The sequence below is a fragment of the Mus caroli genome, chromosome 4 (assembly GCF_900094665.2).
Source record: "Mus caroli chromosome 4, CAROLI_EIJ_v1.1, whole genome shotgun sequence".
In the NCBI taxonomy this organism is placed as follows: domain Eukaryota; kingdom Metazoa; phylum Chordata; class Mammalia; order Rodentia; family Muridae; genus Mus; species Mus caroli.
The window spans coordinates 38,825,130-38,846,118 of NC_034573.1; the positions used below are offsets into that span (position 1 = coordinate 38,825,130).

At 35.1% G+C, this 20,989-nt stretch overlaps 1 protein-coding gene across 4 annotated transcripts in view; it reads left to right on the top strand.

Annotated features, from left to right (window-relative positions):
- Zcchc7 (zinc finger CCHC-type containing 7) overlaps positions 1-20,989 on the top strand; it is a 170,926-nt gene that overhangs the window by 3,003 nt on the left and 146,934 nt on the right. For all 4 annotated transcript variants that reach the window (XM_021160515.2, XM_029475930.1, XM_021160514.2 and 1 more), the window contains exon 2: positions 2,281-2,905. In XM_021160515.2, the coding sequence (XP_021016174.1) occupies positions 2,305-2,905 (601 nt within the window). In that variant the 5' untranslated portion in view covers positions 2,281-2,304. The remainder of the gene's footprint in view (positions 1-2,280; positions 2,906-20,989) is intronic.

A 20,989-nucleotide genomic window follows, 5' to 3' on the forward strand; every position in this document is an offset into this window, starting at 1 on the left:
GCCCTGGAATTAGGTTTTATCTTAAGTCCACACTGGATCCTCTGGATGGGTCCACTGAGGATTTTGAAGGAAGCATAATTCCTTGACTTCTTTTAGAATTAATTTACCTATTAAATAAAAAAAGGAAAGAATTCATCTTTCACTTGAATTCCTCTGAGGCTAACATTTCAATATAAACCGATAAATGTCATGAGCATTATTATTCAGATAGCCACATTCCTCTCGAATGACAATAACAGCATATAACTTGAAAATAACTTGAAAGATCACATGGAGGGAGCAAGTACACTATATCCTTTAAAAGAAAAAGAAATTAATTGTGTTTTGTTCTGTTTTGGTTTATTTTGAAATAGTATCTTTTAACTCAGACTGACCTTAGAATTTACTGTGTAGCTAAGGATAATCTGGAACTCTGTATCTTCTTGCTTCCATCTGGAATTACACCAGAAGTCATTTATTTCTGGAAAACAACACCAAACTCTAGCTTGAGTGTATGCTTCTTTGGCTCTTAGATTCCTGGAGTTTGCTGGTTGTCTTAACAAAACAGACAAGACACCTTGAAGTTCTGGCAAAAGCAGCAAACCTAGGAAAACAATCATTGTTTCTTAATTGTATTTGTAAAGCTGAAAGTGGAAGGAAGAGTAAGTTGGCACTGTTACTTTTGTCTAGGGTGCTCCTGTTGTTTAGACAAGCGTGATTTCCTTTCTCCAGAACTGTTATTTTGATCAGCATTCCATTGGTAGATAATTGAAACATCTACTGTGTAGACTTTTGGTTAGTGCTTTGGAATAATTAAAGACAACTGAGAAATTATCCTATCACAATGTCTATGTTCTAAGCATTTGTTAGGCTTTTTTGGGGGAGGGAGGCCGCTAAAGAACAAAGGCTTAATGATAGAAGTCATGTTTTCAAACATTTAAAAACATCTCCAACTAGCTGTTTGGCTTGGCTATTGTGATCTATTTAACAAAGTGAACAAGGTCCCTGCCTTCCTGGATCCATACTTCTGGGACATTTACATTGAATAAGTAATTAGAAATGTGGTGAGTGTTTTATAAGTACCATGGAAGCCTCTGAAATAGAGCACTTAATTCTTTCTGATGGGAAATACTATTAAACCTGAGTTGAAAGATGCAGGGGATTTTATAGATGCTCAGTAGAAATTTTTTTTTTTAGACATATATTCCCAAAGCTGTGATTTTTGTCTCAATTTTAGGTATTTAAAAGAATTGTGTTTCAAATACAGTTTTATAACTAGCATGGGAATAAACATTATCACAGGGTAGGTTATTATTATAGTAAAGGTAGTAATAGTTCTTGCAGCATTGGGAATGAACCCTGGGGTCACCTCACATGGAGGCTCACACATTATTCCTGGGCCCTTGTCTGTTTTGAATTGAGAGTAAACACACTCACAGTAGGTGTGAAGAGAGTTTTCTCTTGTATGAGAAGGTGTACCTGAGAAGAAGTGATGGAGAATGAAAGGAGAGATGGAGGAGATGGAGGGAGGCAGGTGATTCTTCTGTTACTGCGGTGCAGGACGATACACTTCTCTCTTTTTCTTTAAAAAATGTTAATAGAGCTAGGCAACTTGGCATACTTTCATTCCAGCATGCAGATGGTTGAGGCAGGAAGATCACTTTTAAGTTCAAGGTTAGCCTGGTGTCTCTTATAACAACACCCTGTTTTAAAAAAAGAAAAGAGGAATAAAAGATGAATGGACTGGGGAGAGAAACTTTTAGGAGTCTTAACATTTTAGAGAACAAGTGTTCACTGCCTAGCACTGGATCTCAACCTGTTTCCTTTCAAGTATACCTTTAGGATATTTGAATTGATACAGTTCAGTCTGTTGGTAGCAATTCTTGTTTGAAAGGTCTAAGTATTGTTCTAGTGCATCAATCAGTTCTCAACCTGTGTGTCACAATCCCTTTGGGGGTCGAACAACTCTCATATCAGGTGGCCTGCATATTAGATATTTACATTAAAATTCACAACAGTAGCAAAATTACAGTTATGAAGTAGCAGCAATGGTTTTATGGTTGGGGTCATTTCAGTATGAGGAACCCTACTAAAGGGCCTCAGCCTTAGGAAGGTTGAGAGCCACTGTTCTAGTGGGCAATAGCAGGGCTTAGAAATGCGTAGGAAAGTGTATTCTTAGGGGAAAAAGTTTCAGCATGTTGGGAGAAGTGGGATCTTAAAAGTCAGCTCTGGGCTAATAGGTACTTACTGAACAAGATTTCAACTTTTAAAACCATTCTCGTATGACTTTCTCTTTTACAGCATTAAGGCAACTGACTTTCCATAATGTTTGGTGGCTATGAGACTATAGAAGCATTCGAAGATGATCTTTATCGTGATGATTCATCTAGTGAACTGAGTGTTGATAGTGAGGTGGAATTTCAGCTCTACAGCCAAGTCCATTATGCCCAGAATATACATAATGCCAACAAGGAGGAAGGGTATGAGGAAAAGAACTGTGAGAATTCGGAAATAGTGAGTAGTCAACCAAATCAGAAGAACTTAATCGTCCTTTCAGATAGTGAGGTCATCCAGCTATCTGATACATCAGAGGTCATCACATTATCTGATGAAGATAGTATTTATAGATGTAAAAGAAAAAATATTGAAGTCCAATCGGAAGAAAAGACCCAGAGCCCTGCTACTTCTCATTCTAATAAAGTAGCTCAGAAATGCAAGAGGAATAATGAGAAGCCTGAACCTGAAGAGAGGCCAGGTGTGATCCGAGAGGTCATGATCATAGAGGTCAGTTCAAATGAGGAGGAAGAAAGTACCACTTCAGAGAACGAAAATGTGGAAAGCTGGATGCTCCTGGGATCTGAAGAAGATGGTAAAGACAGTGACATCCTTCTCAACTTGGTGGGATGTGAGAACACTGGTGCTGAAGGTTAGTGTCCTGTTGACTGTTTTGAAAAGTACTAACATCTTTATTAAAGGAGGACTACCTTTCCTAGATAAAAGACCAGTAGGCTCTCATCTATTTAATTTCATTTTTTGGTTTTATTTACATGAGACTCACTAGCTTAGTGGTGCTTTTTCTGAACATGATAAAGAATATATTAAAGTGTCAAAGAAACTGCTTCTATAAGCAAATTTATAGCGTTTCTTCTTGTTTGGCTCAAGTCATTCTAGATGGAAATCTTAGTTCTTTTCTGTCTGTGAGCATAGGTGAGTACTCTATCTGCTTGGCTTTGTGCTCTTATTTGGCCAACTCTTTGAACTGCCTCTATAATGCCTGAATAAGTGTTTGCTTATTCAGGAGTTAGCCAGATAACAAACATGTGGAATATCTAGGTCACAGAAGACACAAGATACAGGATTGATATTTCAGGAACTGCAGATCTAGTAGCAGGAGATAGGACAGGCTTAAATTCTGCAGTGGACTGTAGGAGAAAATATTAACGTTAAGCACCACATTCTTGAAGGTGCAACTTTTGGTGTTAAGTTTTGTCCCCTCTGTTAGGTATAGTCATGTAATATCAGTGAATAGTTTTAGAAGTTCCCTTCATGCTCTTCCTTTGTGCCAGGGCTTTTACAAGCTTCCTCATTGGTCTTCTTTTACCTGCCCTGCACACTAGTGCTCTTCAGATGTTTCGTGACTCATGGTTCTTTACTGGTGTTTCAAAACCTTATTGCCTCTCTTCTGTTTTCTGAAGAAATGATGACATTAAATATAAATCATTCTTGGATCTCCAAAGGAATGGTCATTTTTTTTTTTTTTTTTAAGAATCAGGTGGTCAATATTTTAGGACTCCAGGCTATAACGTTTTTTTAACTATTCAACCTATTTGTTGGAAAGTTGCCTTCCGTACTACTTAAAGAAATGGGCACCGAGGATGTAGCTCATTTGAATCCATGTCTAGCATGTGTGAAGGTCTGGGTTTGATCTCTGACACCATATCTATCACTTGTGGTGATGCACACCCGTGTCCTCGTATTTGGGAGGTGGTGGAAGCAGGAGGAGGAGGAGTTAAAGATCAGCCATGGTTATATAGCAAGTTAGAGGCCAGCCTCAAATACATGAGATCCAGTCTTAGAAAGAATAGGAAGACTTGGGGGTGGCTGTTCCAACAGGATCGTACTTAGAAAACGGGGCTAGCACAAGCTATAGTTTGATGAGCGTTGGGATTTGACAGCCATAATAATAATAATAATGATAATAACAACAACATAGCAGTTATACAGCCAAATCAAATGAATTTCTGCCTAAATAAGGGAGAAATGATAGTTTTTAGGCAGAAGGGAAGAAACTTTTAGACCAAGCTGGTTTGCTAGGTCAGGGAAGTTTTGTAAGATGAGATTGGCTACATATGTTATTAGTCTTAAAAGTTAACTGCCAAATCTAATATTTGTAGAGATAGAGAAGAAAGTTATACATTCTGATGGATTGAAATGGATGAGGGAACAATATAAGCTTGTGTATGCTTTTCTTGGGAGGAGGGGAGTGAGAGGTGACTGTGCAAAGGATGCATGCTGTAGATACTCTTTGGTAGTAGATCATGGTATTTGCAAGATAAAATCCTTTTAGAACAGTTGACCAGTCTCACTATGACTATAGTTCTATCTTTTTGTATCTGGTAATCGAGAAAATGTGTGTTTATAAAGAGTTGCTAATACTCTCCTAAAGACTTTGTATTTTACTAATCACAATACTGTAACTTGGTTAATACACATATATGGGAGGTGGTCTTTATATAATGTATGACTTGGCACCTAAGCTGTTACTAATTGTCTGTCTCCCCAGGAGTTCTGAGCTTGGAATTCATTAAGCTAACACATCAAAAATAAAAGAGTAAAGATTGCTTAGAAGTAGTGTTCAGTCACAGTTAGGATAATGTGAATGTAGTGAACTCATTTTAAAGCACTCCATTGTTTTCGTAATATTTGGGTCGAAAGATTCCCTCAACTAGTTTCTATTCATCTTCCTGTATATCTTTCTGTATGTGTATTTTTTTTTTTTTTAGTATCTGTATGTGTATTTTTTTTTTTTTTGCTTAGTATCTCCATTTGGAGCCTTTATTGTAAATCTGAAACCTTGTTTTAGATTTAGCATACTGAAGCTAAAGTTTGTTTTTATTTTGTAACAGGTCTCTGCTGGTTTAAGGATCTGCAGAGATGGTAAAAGCTAACCGCAGTATTTAGATAATTTCTGAAAATATAAACTAGGCATTGACTTTATGAAAGAACTTGAAATGGGAAAGGGTGGTCCTGAGAAAGAGAAGTTGCTAATGCTATGGACCTAAAGAGGAAGTGGCTAGATGGTAGATGATGGACCTGATGTGGCACTGGTGTTGGAGCATGGTGTGGGGCAAGGCTGCCTTTCTCCTGTTAGATGGTGAGGAAACCTGGTTGGAGAGAAGGTTTCTATAAGAGAGGATCAAAGGCAAGTTGTGGCTAGAAAAGATAAACACGAGGAGAAGGCTTATTTATTTGGTAATTTTTTTATTAAAAATTACACTTTTAGTTTTTATTTGTATATATGTGCACATGCATGCATGGGTGTGTGTAAGTTTGGACATGTGAATACCGTGGCACACTTGTGGAAGCCAGAGGGCAACTTAAAAGAATTAATTCTCTCCTTCTACCATGTGGGTCCTTAGAGTCTGTATTGTTTCCTACTAAGCTGCCTCACCAGTTCACTAAAATCATGTAAGTGTTGGGGCATGAGAAGGAAAGGTGGTGCTAATGGAACTAAGTCTGAGAACCCTGAGAAAAAGAGATGCTTAAAATACAGATTGGCATAAGAACATAGAAATGTACTTATTTTAAGCTAGAGACCAATTGTTTCATTGAAGAGACTAATACAGTAAGAAACTGAGTTAATTTTATAGAAGTCTCAGCTATTGAAGTTAAGTTTTTCAAAATTCTGATGTTACTGAAATTTCGTGGTTTATAAATGAGTAAGTACAATTATTGAATTTGAACTATCACATAAGTATGGAAGACTATAAATGCATACATAGTCTGCATTTTCCCTCTAGATATATTTTCACAGATAGAGGATTCATAGTTGCTGTGGATTTTTGGCGATCTCAATATACACAATTTCTATCAAGAACCTGAACATTTTCGAAGGAAGGCCTTTATAACATCTCCTCTTTGGTCTATTCTAGGTGCCAGGTCACTGTCTTGAACTTTGAGGCTGCTGTGAAATAAGATTAGGGATGCTTACTACTCCCTTTGTGATGTCATGATGATTGCCTAAGGACTGAGAGGGCTGTTGAGGGACTAGGAGGCAGTACTGCATGCAGCACATATGCTGGATAAGGGATGATTCTCAAAAGCCACGGGAGGATCGTGTAAGATGTTGCCACGCTACTCAGAATGGGGTACAGCTTGAAACTTACTGCACTGGTTATTCCTGGAACTTTCCATTTAATATTTTTTCAGATTGTAGTTGACCATGTGTAACACACTATGGAGACCAAACCATGGATAGATAGATAGATAGAGGAGGACTTCTGTGTTAGAAAAGCATGTCTGTTGTTGGGAGAGAAGATGTACCGAAAGAAACAAGCATGTTTTCATTGGTGTAGTGAGTGGCAACCATTGTTTGCATAAGACAGCTAAATAATAAAGACAGTAAGTGCTTTAGGAATTGTTTTCCTTGGATTAAAAAGAGGGCATTTTAACTGTAGGAAGAATGGTTAATTTTTCCTGTAGGTCTTTATTAAGGATGGAATGTTGTAATGAATTCCAGTGTCCTGTAAACCAGCTTCATAGCTGACACAGGTCTCAGAACTGGGAACTGATCCTTTCTATCTGCAGTTACATGCTTCTGTCACTATTTTGAAGCAGAACATAGATATAATGTTATCTCACTCATATATGCAGTGTATGTTTCACTCTGTAAATCTTTCTGAAGAGAAATTCATTTTAAAAAATGTAATTATTATCACTCCCAAACAATTTGCGAATAACTGTTTTATCATCAAATGCCCAGTGAGAATCACAGGCTAACTCTCAGTTTTTTTCCCTTAGAGTTAATTTGAATCATTTCTGATCTGTATGTTTCAAGTTGTTGCTGATTTTAGTGTCCTTTCATTTATAAGCTACCCTTTATCTCCTCTCCTTTCTTTTTAATTTTTTTGTAATGTAGTTTCACTAATTGGATTGCTTTCCATCTAGAATTTCCTATATCCATTTTGTTTTGTTTAAATATTTCTTATTGTATTTCCTACTTCCTATGGCTTGTTTTCCTTTTACTTACCTTTGATACATAGGCTCATCTGTTTCATTTTGCTTTTGATATGTTTATTTTCAATTGCCTTAAAAATGCATATTTTTTTAGATTATAGTATAATTACATTCTTTCTCCCCTCCCTTTCCTCCCTTCAGTCCTTCCCATGTTTACCAATCAACTTGTTCTCTTTCAAATATATGCCCCCTTTCCTTTTCTTGTTGTTATATATGTGTGTTGCTGTTATGTATATATGTTGTATCCCTAACTATAATAAATACAACTTGCTTGGCCCATATAATGTTACTTTTATGTATGTTTTCAGGGTGAACATTGGACAATCAATTGCTTTGCTCTTCCCTAGAGAAGACTATTATCTCCCACTCTAAGTTGCCTGTAGTTCTTTGTTAGGGTTGAGGCTTCATGCTCACTCTTCCACTCCCACCCCTTCACTTAAGCATGTCGTTTATTTTCCTTGTTCAGCTCATGTTTAGGCAGTCATGTTGGTGAGACTTTATGAGTATATCTTCTGACATTCCTAGGAGACAGTCTCACAGTAAATTCCCCAATCCTCTGGCGGTTACAATCTTTCTACCTCCTCTTCCAGTGATCCTGGAGCCTTAGGTGCAGGAGTTGTATTGTAGATGTATTCATTGGGACTGGGTTCCACAGCTATGCATTTTAATTGTTGCTGAGGTTTCTGTAATGGTCTCTGTCTATTGCAAAAAGATGTTTCCTTTTATTGTGGGTATGAGAATAAATATTTAGAGTGTAGTTAGGGATTATATGGGTAAAGATTATCTTTTTAAAATTTAATTTTACCTTATAACTATATAAACAATTTAGTTTTATATAATTATAAAATCAATAAAATAAGGTAAAGCCCATTCAGATAAGCCTATTTTTAAAGTCTCCACCTTGTCCCTGAAAATAATTGAGTAGAATGGATTTAAAATTCAGTTTTTCGCATCTTGCCTTTTTATTTATTTCTTGTCATTTCCCACATGGGTGCCATGTATATTGATCATTGAGACCACCAGCCTCACCTTCCTACCTTATATTTACCCAGTGTCTCTCTCTCGCCTTCATGTCTTTGTAGTTGTCAAACATTTCAATTATTTGATTTGATTTGGGTCTTTACATACACAGTCTATCTTCTCGGATCAGTCTCTTCCTTGCCTGCTTGATACCTGTTCATCCTTCAGTTGACAGTTTAAAGTTTACTGAATGAAGTAATGGTTATACTTTCTCAGTTATTAGATACCAAATTCCACAGTTGACCTGCTGTCACATAAACAAAAAACCCAAGTTGTTTTTTGAATGTCTCAAGTATGACACTTTTCTTAAATACATTTTATTTGATTTGATGACATTTTCTAATCTACTAGCTTATGAGATAGTCTTTTTTTTTTTTGGTTTTTCCAGACAGGGTTTCTCTGTATAGCCCTGGCTATACAGGCTGGCCTCAAACTCAGAAACCCGCCTGCCTCTGCCCTGGCTGCAGCCCTGGCTGTCCTGGAACTCACTCTGTAGACCAGGCTGGCCTCGAACTCAGAAATTCACCTGCCTCTGCCTCCCGAGTGCGGGGATTAAAGGTGTGCGCCACCACACCAGACAAGATAGTCTTAATTCTTAAACCTTAAACAAACAAACAAACAAACAAAAAACCCTTGCAAGCCACTTACTTAAGTAAGGTATTGGGAATTGGGCTTCAAGAGTTGTCATATGGTTCCCGCCTTTAGAAGCTTAAAATGCTTGATAATGTGGAAAACTCAGTGATGTTAAACAAACATTTCTACAAGTACAAAAGATGTTCCAGAACCAAACACAATCATCCTCGATGAATATAATACACTTTATATTTTTAAAAGTTCCGGGTGCTGTAGAGATGTCTTGGTAGTTAAGAGCACTGTTGCTCTTGCCTAGGTTCTTTTACCAGAATCTACGTGTCTGTATCTGTAGTTCACATTCCAGGGAATTCAAAGCCTTCATCTGACTTCCATGGGCACCAGGCATGCATATGCGACACATACAAACATGAAGGCAAAATACTCATATGTATAAGATAAATCTAAAATCATATAAAAAATAAAAAGCTCAGTCTGTAAAGCACTTGCCCGCAAGCTTGAAGACGTAATTTTGATCCCCAGCACCTGAATAAAAAGTCTGGTATGATTGTAGGTACTTAAAATTCCAGCACTGATGGGGCTTGCTGGCCAGTTAGCTAGCATAATTGACAAGCATCAGATCCCAACAAGAGCCCTTGTCTCAAAAAACAGGACAACACCCAAGGCTGATCTCTAGCCTCCATGCATGTGCACACATACATGTACATCACACATGTGCTCATGCACAGGAGCAGACACCTACATGGGGGGAGAGAGTGGTGCATGGAATTGAGAAAGCTCACTAGCTGGGTGTGGTGGCATATGCCTGTACCAGTTCAGGATGGCTAAGGCATGATTTCAAGTTTAAGATCAAACTAGGCTATACTGAAACCTTGTCTCATAAAACAGTGCACAGCTGGTTTCATGTCTTTAATCATAGCACTCAAGAGGTGTGCAGGAGGATTGCTGTGAATTCAAGGCCAGTTTGGTTTACATAATAAGTTCTAAGGCCAGCCATGGCTACCTAGAGAGACTGTCTCAAAAGAAACAAAACAAAACAAAAATGAACAAAACATAAAGCAACCCCCAAAACTCCTACTTTGTAGGCAAAACACAAGGCTCAGTTGGAAAGTTTAAGTAATGTATAAGAAAGAAACATGAGTATATGGTATCATTAATGTTTATATATGGTTAGATAGGATGGAACATTTTAACAGCATGTCTTTTAACATGGCTATCTTAGCTGAGATAAGAGCAGACACTTAGGTTCTTTATATGCTCAGAATGCTATGGAAGATTTCTTGGGTCATGATTTTCTTTGTTTCTGCCTCTTTCTTGTCTCTCTTTCTTCCATCTCTTCTTGCAAATACAGTTGGAACCAGGCAGTGGTGGTGCACACCTTTATTCCCAGCACTTGGGAGGCAGAGGCAGGTGGATCTCTTGAGTTCAAGGCCAGCCTGGCCTACAAAGTGAGATCCAGGACAGCCAGGGCTACACAGAGAAACCTTGTCTTGAAACCCACTCCCTACACATAAAAAAGAAAAGAAAATATAGTTGGATATTTTATTTATATATAAAAAAAAATGCCCAGCCTGTGCATTGCTTTATGAGACAAGGTGTCAGTTTATAGTCCAGTTGGAGTGTATACTATATTGCAGTTGGATCAGGTGCTGTGAATAGTTAAGGAATGTGACCAGCTATTTAAGGAGTATCTTATACAGTTCTTTAAATTTTTAAAAATTATATTTACTTTGTATGTATGTGTGTTTTGCTTGCATGTATGCCTGGGCACCATGTGTGTGCCTGGTAGAAGATGAGATCCCCTGGAACTGGGTGGTAAGCTATCATATGGGTGCTGAGGATCAAACTTGAGTCCTCTGGAAGAGCAGCCAATTCTCTGGGCCATCTCTCCAGCCTCTTTATGCAGAGCTTTTGAAAATAGAACATTTAAAAAAATTATATAATTTGGGCTTTTTATAGGTTGTTGTCTTTCTTAATTGTTTGACCATAGTAAAGGAACCAAATTGTTTAGTTTGAAACCACTAATAAAGCTTTATTTTTCAATAATCCTTCAGATTTTTAAGGTAGTATTTTCCTCCTTTTATCAACTTAATTTTGGTAATTACAGTTCTTAGGACATCCCAGGCCTAATTGGTTACAAAAATGAGTTGCCATTTGACATACTTCCTTGTGGATGTATAGTTTAGTATCTGTCTTATAATTAAAAAGTAGCCCCATGCTAGAGCTCCAGTGACCAAGAGCAACAAGGCTCCCTCCCTAGTGTGATCAGCTTTTGTAAGCATGGACTACATACACAATTCCTAAAGCTGCTTTGAGCTGTGTCTCTAGTTGTACATGTCACCTTCCACTTAACTGTTGTAAGGGCATCTTTTTTTATTTAATTTCTAATTAGCATAGTGACTTGAGCTGTGTTATTCACTGTTTCATGGTGAAGTTGTCATAGGAAGAGAAGAAATAAAAATGTTCAGATTCCACTTTACTTGTGAATGGGGTGAAGTTTAAAAGCCTCTTATAGCTATTGTTCAGCAGACTACAAATCTTATTGGAAACCCATGAAGTCCAAGGGAGCTTTGGGTTGAATTTTAATAACATTTTGAAATGTTGATATTGTGTGTCACTAATTTTACTGTGATTTTTCTATAGATCACCAACTTTGGTACGCATTCTTTCAAAGTCATCTTATGACTTTCAGTCTAAATTCATTTATCATTGTTTAGAAAAAATACCTTTTTTAGTACTGAGGAAGAGAATTGAATTTTGCTTTTGAAAAAGCATTAATAACTAGCTTTGATTTTTCATAGTTACATTAAATTTAATAGAAACTGTTCTGTGGAAAACTACCTTGATATATATTTATTGAACTAATGACTTAGTATAGTTACTATTTAAAAGTTAGTTTATAGATTTGCTTACTGCTTTGGAATGGAGAAGCATAAAATTAAGTGGGCAACATTTTCATTCTTGTCATAGGAACTTGAGTCCTGATGTGTTTAGGTGCAGGGTTCAATGTAATTTTTGCATAGCCTCTTGCTATAAACATAATCTACTGTATATAAAGATCATTTGTATAAAGCTATTAACTATAACTAATAGGATATTTTTATGGTTAGATTATACATTTTATATGAATGGCATGTTTAGATTATGAAACCTTTTTCAAAAGAAATACAGAACTTTTTTTTCCATGAGCATAAAGGCTATTCAGATAATTTCTTTATAGATTTTATTTTGTTAAGACTTTGCTAAACTTATGTTCAGTTTCAAGTAATTTGTTACTTTCTTAAATACTCCAATTGTGGTTAAAAATGAAATGTTGATGGAAGTTGCTCAGTCTAAAAGTCTCTTTTGTTTCCTTGCTTACCTTTGTTGGATTGGATGTTAAAGTTCCTGTGGCTAATTAATGTTTTGGCGTTTTCAGTTACAGGCCTGATCATTGTCACTTATGCTAAGAACATGAGAGAAACATTTTAGTGAGCATCCACCATGTAAGGGCACATTTTCTTTGAAAGTCGTACAGAGCACATAAAGGCACACCTTTATTTGATTTTCATTTGAGTCTTGATCCAGTCATATTGTCTCTGGTATAATTCTAGAGATGAAATTTACTTTGTAGTGCCTGTTTGGATTCAAGAAATGGATGAAACAAATTATTTTAAGGAATTCTTACTATGTTAAATGTGTAACTTTGATTTCTGTCGTAAATTCTTAACCTTAGAATTTCAGCTTTTGTCATTTTTGAAAGTTATTCACTGTTCTTATCCCTGCCTTTTACAAACACATTTTAAAAGAAGACAGGGAACCTGTGTGATGGTGAGATGCTTTAAGCCAGCCATCTGCCCCCAGGTGAGAGAGTAGCATTTAGAAGCTCAGGGCTAGTTTTTAAGGGAAAGTGTTTTTATTGGCAAGTCCCTTGAAGGGAGTAGGTCGCATTTGGTTTTACTTTGTAGCTAAATAGCACTTGTAACAGAATTACCCACACCAGCAAAAAGTCTACCTCTAGAGAACTTTCAACACTCTCCATGTTCTACTAATGAGGAGTTCTAAAGACTAGGAAAGTTTGGTTATGCTGATAAATGTCTGCTAAAGTCATTCAAATAGTGCTTTTAAAAGTGGGGAATGTAGGATTACGGCAGATAAGTTTAACTGAAGAAAGGTGGCTTTTGAAGAGTTGTAGAACTACATTAACCCTGGAAGTTAGTCTGTACACTACACTAGCTGTTCCTACGTGTTAAATCGTCTTGCTTTAAGCATAGGGATTTTTTTGCCAGTGACTTTTAGAGGCAATATTATTTTATACATTTAAGGAGACTCTTGATTGTCATTAAAATGTCTTTGTTACAATAAGAACTTGAAAGATTGTGTCAGTTCTATATAGGCAAGTATTTTGATCCTTCTATTTCTGCTCATTTGGTTTGCTTTAGACATGACACAGATTTTGTGGTGAATACTTGTAATTTAAATAATTTAAATATTGTTCGGTTTCAGTATTGCCTAATAATCATTTAACCTGATGCCAAATAGTTGAAGAAGTTCATGATACCCAGTTTAAATGTTTCTGAAAAAATTCTTGGTAAAAATCCACCAGGTAGTAGCTTGTGAGGTATTTGTGAGTGTTTTTGTTGTTATTGTTCTATTTGTACTTAAAATTTTCTGTTTAAAATGTTTTCATTTGAAAAGCCATTATTATTATTATTATTATTATTATTGGGTTTAACAAAATAAATGTAATAGTCAAATCTCAAATCATCTCATTTTCAACAGTATTGGTTAGTTAAAAAACTGACTACAATATAGTTCTGTGTGAGTGAAGGAGCTGTGCTTGCTGTTGGATGGCGCAGCTACCTAACGCTAGGTTAGCAGGACCAGCAAAGAGACTTTATTTCATTAGATGTTTTTATTCCTTTGATTATTTAAACCTTGAAGATTATAGGTTTGTGTGCAACTTTTTAAAGCAATAGTAAGCAATGAGAATCCCTTTTCTTCCTTTAAATATATTACACTCATGTGCGTATTTTAGCAAAAAAGGAAAAACTTAATCTTCTTTTGAGTCTTGGTAGTTATTCTTAAAAATGGATTAAACCAATAAAGTTTGTTTAGGAATCTCAAAAAGATCTTCAGTAGGGTACCTGCGGCGCAGCAGTCTATCTGTGCAGAATCCCTGCCTATTGTGGCTGCTTGCTCATTTACATTTCCCATGGCTTTGGGTTGCAGACTTGGTTTTCTGCAAGAGTGCCCATGCTCATTTGGTCATATATTCTGAGTGACTTTTCTACTTTTTCTTTCTTCTTATTTTGTTGATTGCTAAGAGGACAGAGTTTTGTTTTTTGTTTGTTTTTTTTTAAAATACCGGCCACACTTGTTCCTTTGCTCTTTCTTTTCCTCAGTGCATATATTTCTATGTTGTTTTGTTTGGCATATTGTGAAGAATTATTGTGTGGTAGTTAGATCCATGGGGACTAGCAGAGAAAAAGTCATTTTGATCATGTTTTTGTTTTCTTAATAACAGTAGCAATTTAATTCCCAAACTATTGAGAAGCTTAAAATATATGTCAGCTTTATGAAATTGATGGAAAGTTATTAGTGCTGTAAATTTCTGCTCTTGATCATTTTACTACTGTTAGAATGAAGATGTTTTTTTGTCGTGAGTCAAGTTTTAATAGTAAAAATACTAATTGTCAGTAAGGAGTATTGTAAAATTTTATTTTAAATATTATGTAATAAAAGCACACTCTTGAGATTAGTTATAATTGTATATATGATTTCATCTATATTGAAAATTTGTTGTCCATAACATATATAAGTGGACATTTGAATGTTCATATACTTGATTAGGAATATTGCATTTTTACCTTGAGATCTTCTTATAAATTGGTCTTTTAAAAAAAAGATAGATGATGCTGTTTCTTCTCAGATGTGAGTAATTTTGTTTCATGAAATGACAGCTTGATGCTGCCAAATGCTAAGTCCTTGAGAAAATGTGCTGTGGCAGCTTAACAATCAGGCAATTTTGTTGTAAATAAAAACCAGGGAATCTGCGTCTAACAGCTCTACAAAATATTTTTCCCATATACAAAGGTTTTAAAAGTATATGTGTCTGAAACTATTTCTGTTTTATGGACATGACATAATACAGTATTGTGTATTACTTTAACATAAAATAAATTTAAAAAAAAATCCTTGGCCATTTAAAGGTTGTAATGCTGTGATGCCTCTGAGTTAACAGGCTGAAAACCTTGTTGTTGGTGAATGGAAGGAAGGAGGGAGGGAGGGAGGGAGGGCTAATTTATCATTTTGGAATTTTTAATGTAATACATAATAGTAATTGGATATTTAGTAATTTTCTGTATATGGGTACTCTGATAGTTGGAGAATGGCCATCCTGTATCTAATAACGGTGTTCTTTTTAAATTTTTGATATTTTTAGTGTCTAGTAATGGTGTTCTTTTTAAATTTTTGATATTTTTAGTGTCTTAAATTACAGAATTCATAATTACCAAGAAACATCATTTTTATGTTATTTTGCTTTTTTGGTTTATCATTTCTCAATATTTTGATTTTACACTAATATTTTGATTTGTATGAAATGAGTTCTCAAGAAACAATTTCTTTTAAAAACAGTTTCAAAACAAGAAAATATATGCTGATATCTAACTAGTCGTTGACTGTTCTAAGTAAAATAGTCATTTGAACTTTTTGATCATATATTTATACTCTTCATTAGTTTATAAGATTACTCAGACTTCTGAATGGTATTTTAAAAAAATTTTTTACTTGACCTTTGATGTTTCAATCTAATAATTGCAAAATACAACAATTTGAAATAGTGCATCAGATCGGGGCATGTTCTATAATGTGAAAGTAACATAACTATAAAAAAGTGTGCAGCTTTGAACATATATTTTCATGGCAAGTGTAGGCCTGACTGTGAGCATACTAGCACAGTATTGCAGAGCTAGGCTGGAAACGGACCAAGGGCAGAAGCTGGGGGAGTGCTCAGTGCTGCTGAAACCTCCCAGGCAGTTGTCACACAACCTTTGTTTTTAAAGGTCATGATTGCCTGGTGCCTTTGCCAGTCTTTATTTGCAATTCTTGTTTTGCAGTATTTCTTTTTTTTGTTCTCTCTCTCTCTTTATGCTTTGGCACTGGGTGGAATATTCTTTTAAAACTGAGTAGCTAAACTTGTGTAGTAATATTAAGGTGTAACGGAAATACTTTCATGTATGCTTTGTTTTAGGCCAGAAAATGCTGTGACGGTAAGCTAACGAGAAGAGAATTAATTAATTAATTAATGAGTGTTTTGAAAACTGATTGGCTTTGAAATTTTCTGTTCAGTTTCTGTTCTGAGTTAGAATTTAAATTGGAGCTGTTTACGAAATAAGTCATATTACTGTGTTTCTGTGTTCCAGTTGGGTGTTGGTATTTTTTGAAAAATGATATTTGGTGATATGAGAGAAAGTAGGAGATGAGCACAGAGTAAAAGTTGGGGGAGGGGCAAGGAAATGTCTGCTGCAAGTGACTCCAACTGACAGGTGGAGAGACTGCAGACCAGTGTAGAGTTTTAAGAGACAAAAGTGCTGAAACTCCATTTAAAATACTAAAATACATGCTTGACAAGGTTTGATAGTGAAAAGTGTTATTACTTTTCTCTGGTCTTTATATGTTTTAAAACATTAACAAAAAGTGCCGTGAAACTTAGTATTACTGCCCAATAAGTGATTGTATTTATTAAAGCTTATTAATACGAAACTCTAAAATTATAAGAGGTCTATATAATAGTACAGAAGTGGAATCACAAAAATTAATTTTTATATTTTGCTTTAGAAACTGCTTCTAATTCAGGCATGCCATAATACATACTGTCTTTCTTTGGGTTGTAAGGATATCACTTTTTAGTATTCAGAAATTTTTGAACTTTTAATTTTAAATATTGATATAAATTGGAGCCTTTTTTTTTTTTTAACAAAACAGGTGCAGCTATGAGAAAAAGATACAGGATGCATGCTAGCAGTTGGCTTTTAAAGTTTTTAGTGACTACCCTTTGAAATAGAGATACAGTCCTGGCATGTTTCAGGATACACTTGCATAGTTAGCAACATTAATACTGGAAGGAAGCATTGTGAAGAGTAGCAGATTGTAGCCTTGATTATCCCACTGCTGCTGTCGCATTGGTTTCTTTGTTGGGGTAGGAGGTAAATTGTATTTCAGAAAAGGATGAAATAGAAAGCTGCTTTCAGGTAAATTTGTATCTTTGCTCTAAAATGTCTTTGAAGATTCATGTGAAAGCTTGTGAAAATTCACAAAGCATATTTTCATTTAGTTGGCTGCTAAAAACACGATTAATCTAGAAAAAAATAAGTGAAATTTATTTTTTTATAGTTTAGTGTTTGTTCTTGAATGTTGTTTAGTGTTTTTTTTTTTTTGTTAGAGTTTATTCTGAATTTGGTTTTTAAAGTTCTATTTTTAATAATGTTGTTTGGACAAATTCTCATAAATGTAATTATATTTCAGTCATCAAGATACTTTATGAGCCATATATAAACGCTAGCATTCTTTTATGGGCAGCCGTAAAGTGAGTGCTGCTATATATTACAGTGTATACGACCATTTCTAATTTGACCTGTTACTGTAAAGGAGGCTAACAAGTGTGTGTGACTAGCCCACCCCTTCTGCAGCAGTTGAAAACAGGCCTCAGAAGGCTCAAAGGAATTCTTTTAACTCCTAGCAGGGCCACGGGGTCAATGTCAGATTTAGTCATGCTGTTATTTTAGCCCAGTGGTCCAGAGAGATGACTGAAAAGTGAGTCTTTTATTTCTTTTTTTGTGTGGTTATTAACAGGATTAAATGTAAGCCATTGTGTACTTAGTACCAATTAGTTTCTCATCTGAGAGGTTCATTATGATTTTTTGTCAGGCTTGTTCTTGTAATATTTGTTTTATTGTTTGATTATTTAAAGGGATGGATGGACTAAAGAAGTCTTCCAGCAGTGCTCTGCTGTTCATCGAGAATTTTAATAAACACTTAACTTTCCAGAGATTTTTCTCTTGATTAAGAAATGACTATTACTAAAAACTGACATGAAAGTGAGGAAGTTAAATAAGTGTTTAAAGTTTTCTTTTTTGATTTTTGTAGTTTTCAAAAAGGGCTAACTTTATCAATATTTCATGTTTTTGGAAGTCTACTTCATATTTGTATGCATATTTCTTAAGATTATGTTCATTTTTGTGAATTTGTAATTTATCAGGAGAAATATATGCAAAGAAGTCCCAAAGTGTAAGTTTCTACATTTGAGCTTTTAAAGCAGAACATAAGAATTCTAGAATCAAGATAATTGCCAGGTATAAGCAGACCTTAATTTAGAAGGAAAGAATCTGAAGTTGATTCTTTATGCCATTATAAATGAGTAAAAATAGCAAGGTTTATGAGTTTAGAAAAAGGAAACATACCCAACTTTTTAGTTGCTTATTACATTAATGATTGCTTTTAAAACTGTGGAGTAAAAATTCTTAGTAGTGCTTCATCACGTAATTCCTCACTTAGCATGTTGAAATATCTTAGTAAAATTTTAGTCAGAATTGTTCTTACACGTTGGATTAGTTATGGTCATTTCATCTAAAAGCAAGGAATATAACCCAAATTAAAAGATAAGGTGTCTGCTAATTCGTGTGTGTGTGTATCTTACATCTAGTAAATCAATGTATTTAGATAAAATATGAGCTTTGTACTTGAGGTGCTGAATACACATTTTCCTGTGCATTCACTGTTAATGGATGAATGCGTTACACAGTTCAAATATTATGTTATAATTGCAGTTTAGGTAAATGTGATTTCTACTTTAACTGAATTGTTGAGTTTCTTAATCTCAGATTATTTGATCTATGGTATTAGATTGTACGATTCTGTTGAAGACCTTTGCTATAGGGCCTAACATTTTTGGTACTGAGATTACTGTAGAGTTGAATATGTAAGATATATAAAATATACTGCTTCTGAGGTATAGCTGCCCCACTTTGGCTAGCCCTTACAATTTAAGATTTGTGTATTTAACTTTTTGGGAAAGGCATTTCTACAAAAATCTACATATACTATTTTTCTTACCTTTCTCTTTAATTGTAATTGATTCTCCAGATGGAAGCTTTGAAAAAATAAGAAAAGAGTGTATGGTAGCTGTATAAAGTGACCTGAAGATTTTCTAGCTACAGGAATTAAATCAGTTCCCTCCCCCTTGTGGTTTGCCATCCATCCCATGGGAAAGCAAGCAGCTTCTTTCAGATAAAGCGTGTGGCTTCACTAACATTTTCTGAAGGTCTGTAGGAAGCCAGAGGTGGATCATTAGTGTAATGGCATGGCAATATGAAAAGACAAGCCTCTCATTTTACTGCTTCTGTATTTAACTTTAAAGGAAGTGGAAAGAAATCAAATAGATACTAAGTTGCAAATCAAATTCACCTCTGAGTTAATAAAAATTCACTTGAAATTAAAATTCTTATTGTTCTATGGAATACTTTTTAGATGGATCAACCCCTTGTTATTTCCTTTTTAATTTGACGTTTAACTTTTAAGTACCTGGTAGAGAGCATCCAGGTATTAGCATTCAACAGGAAATATAAAAGGTAGATGGAACTGGAAAAGAATATATTGAATGAGGCAATCCAGGCTCAGAATGTCAAGTCCCACATGTTCTTTCTTGGAGGTGCTAGCTTGTAATGTTCCGTATGTGTATTTATGTGGGAGTGAGCATGGGTAGATGCCAGGAAAGTGGAAAGGTGCTCAAGAAAGGAGGAGAAGTAGACCTTGAGAGAGGAATGTGGGGGGAGGGTAGCAGAATACATATGGTCTGGACATGGAAAGGGAAATACTTGAGGCTAAAGGGAACACACAGGGGTGGGTCAGAAGTTGGGTATCAACCACAACTAAATATGTATGACACTGCATTAGAAAACTCATTAATTCTGGATGCTAATTAAGAAAATGAAAGAATAGATTATGAAAAGTTGAGCTGTAGTAAAGATACTTCATTAGGGCTTCTGCTCCTTTAGGGCAGGGCACCTCATGCAGTAGTGACTGTTGTGAGCAGTTGATGCAGCCCGCGGGGAATACTTGCCCTTTCACTCTTTCTGTTATGTATTACGCTAGTCACACAACCTCAAGCCAGGCTACTTTTAAAAAGTTCAGTGGAAGTTTAAGAACTTAAAGTAAGTTGTTTTACTTTAAGACCATTAAAGATTATTGTTTGATTTATAATGAAGTTCTTGGAATAATAGGCATTTTATTGTAATTGGCAAGTGCTCTGCTAAATAAAAGTGACTTTTAGATAATGCCTTTCTATTTACTCAAATGAAGGCTACCAAATATTGCTAAACTACTTTAAAATGTTTAATATTGCTATAGAGATATAATTTTTTATTATATAAATTAAGACAAAAGGAAAAATAGAAATCTAAGAAGATAAGTGAGAGTCGTGTAGATGAATAGAATGAAAACATGGCTAGTATTTAAATCCAAAGGCTGACTTTTATATACAGTCTCTAATGCTGGGGCTTTTGTTTCCTGCAATACAAATGACGTTTCTTTGTAAAAGTCATGACGTTCTATTAGGATTAAACGTTATAGTTCATACTGTGCTTTTATTAAGCTTATAAGGTACCATCAATGTTTTAGTATATTGAACTTACAACTGATTTTTTTTATAGCTTTTTAATGAAGACCAAATATTTGTGGCTTTTGTCTGTAACTAAGTATATATTTGATAGGTTTTATTTAAATTTTTTAGTACATTGTTTGAAAGATACCAGGCACAAGATGGCTACTTACACACTGTGATATTGTTAATGTCCAATTGGCCTCTTGAACAACACTTAGAGTTGAAAATCACCAGTATTGGTTAGCTAATTTTTACTAGAGCTTACTTATTTCTAGAGTCTAACATTGGAGTTTAACTAAAAGGGACGTTTTGCTCCATTTAAATTTATAAAGCTCCACTTACTTGTTTTTTGTCTGGTATCTTCTAAGTAATTATTTCTTCATATTGGGCTAGCAAAATATATTTAATTTGTTGTTTTTATTATTTAAGGATTTAATTATGAAACCTGTAAACTTTTTGGTTATCTTTTATTGATTGAGAACAAAGACAAATAATCTATGACAACAAATAATAACCAAAACT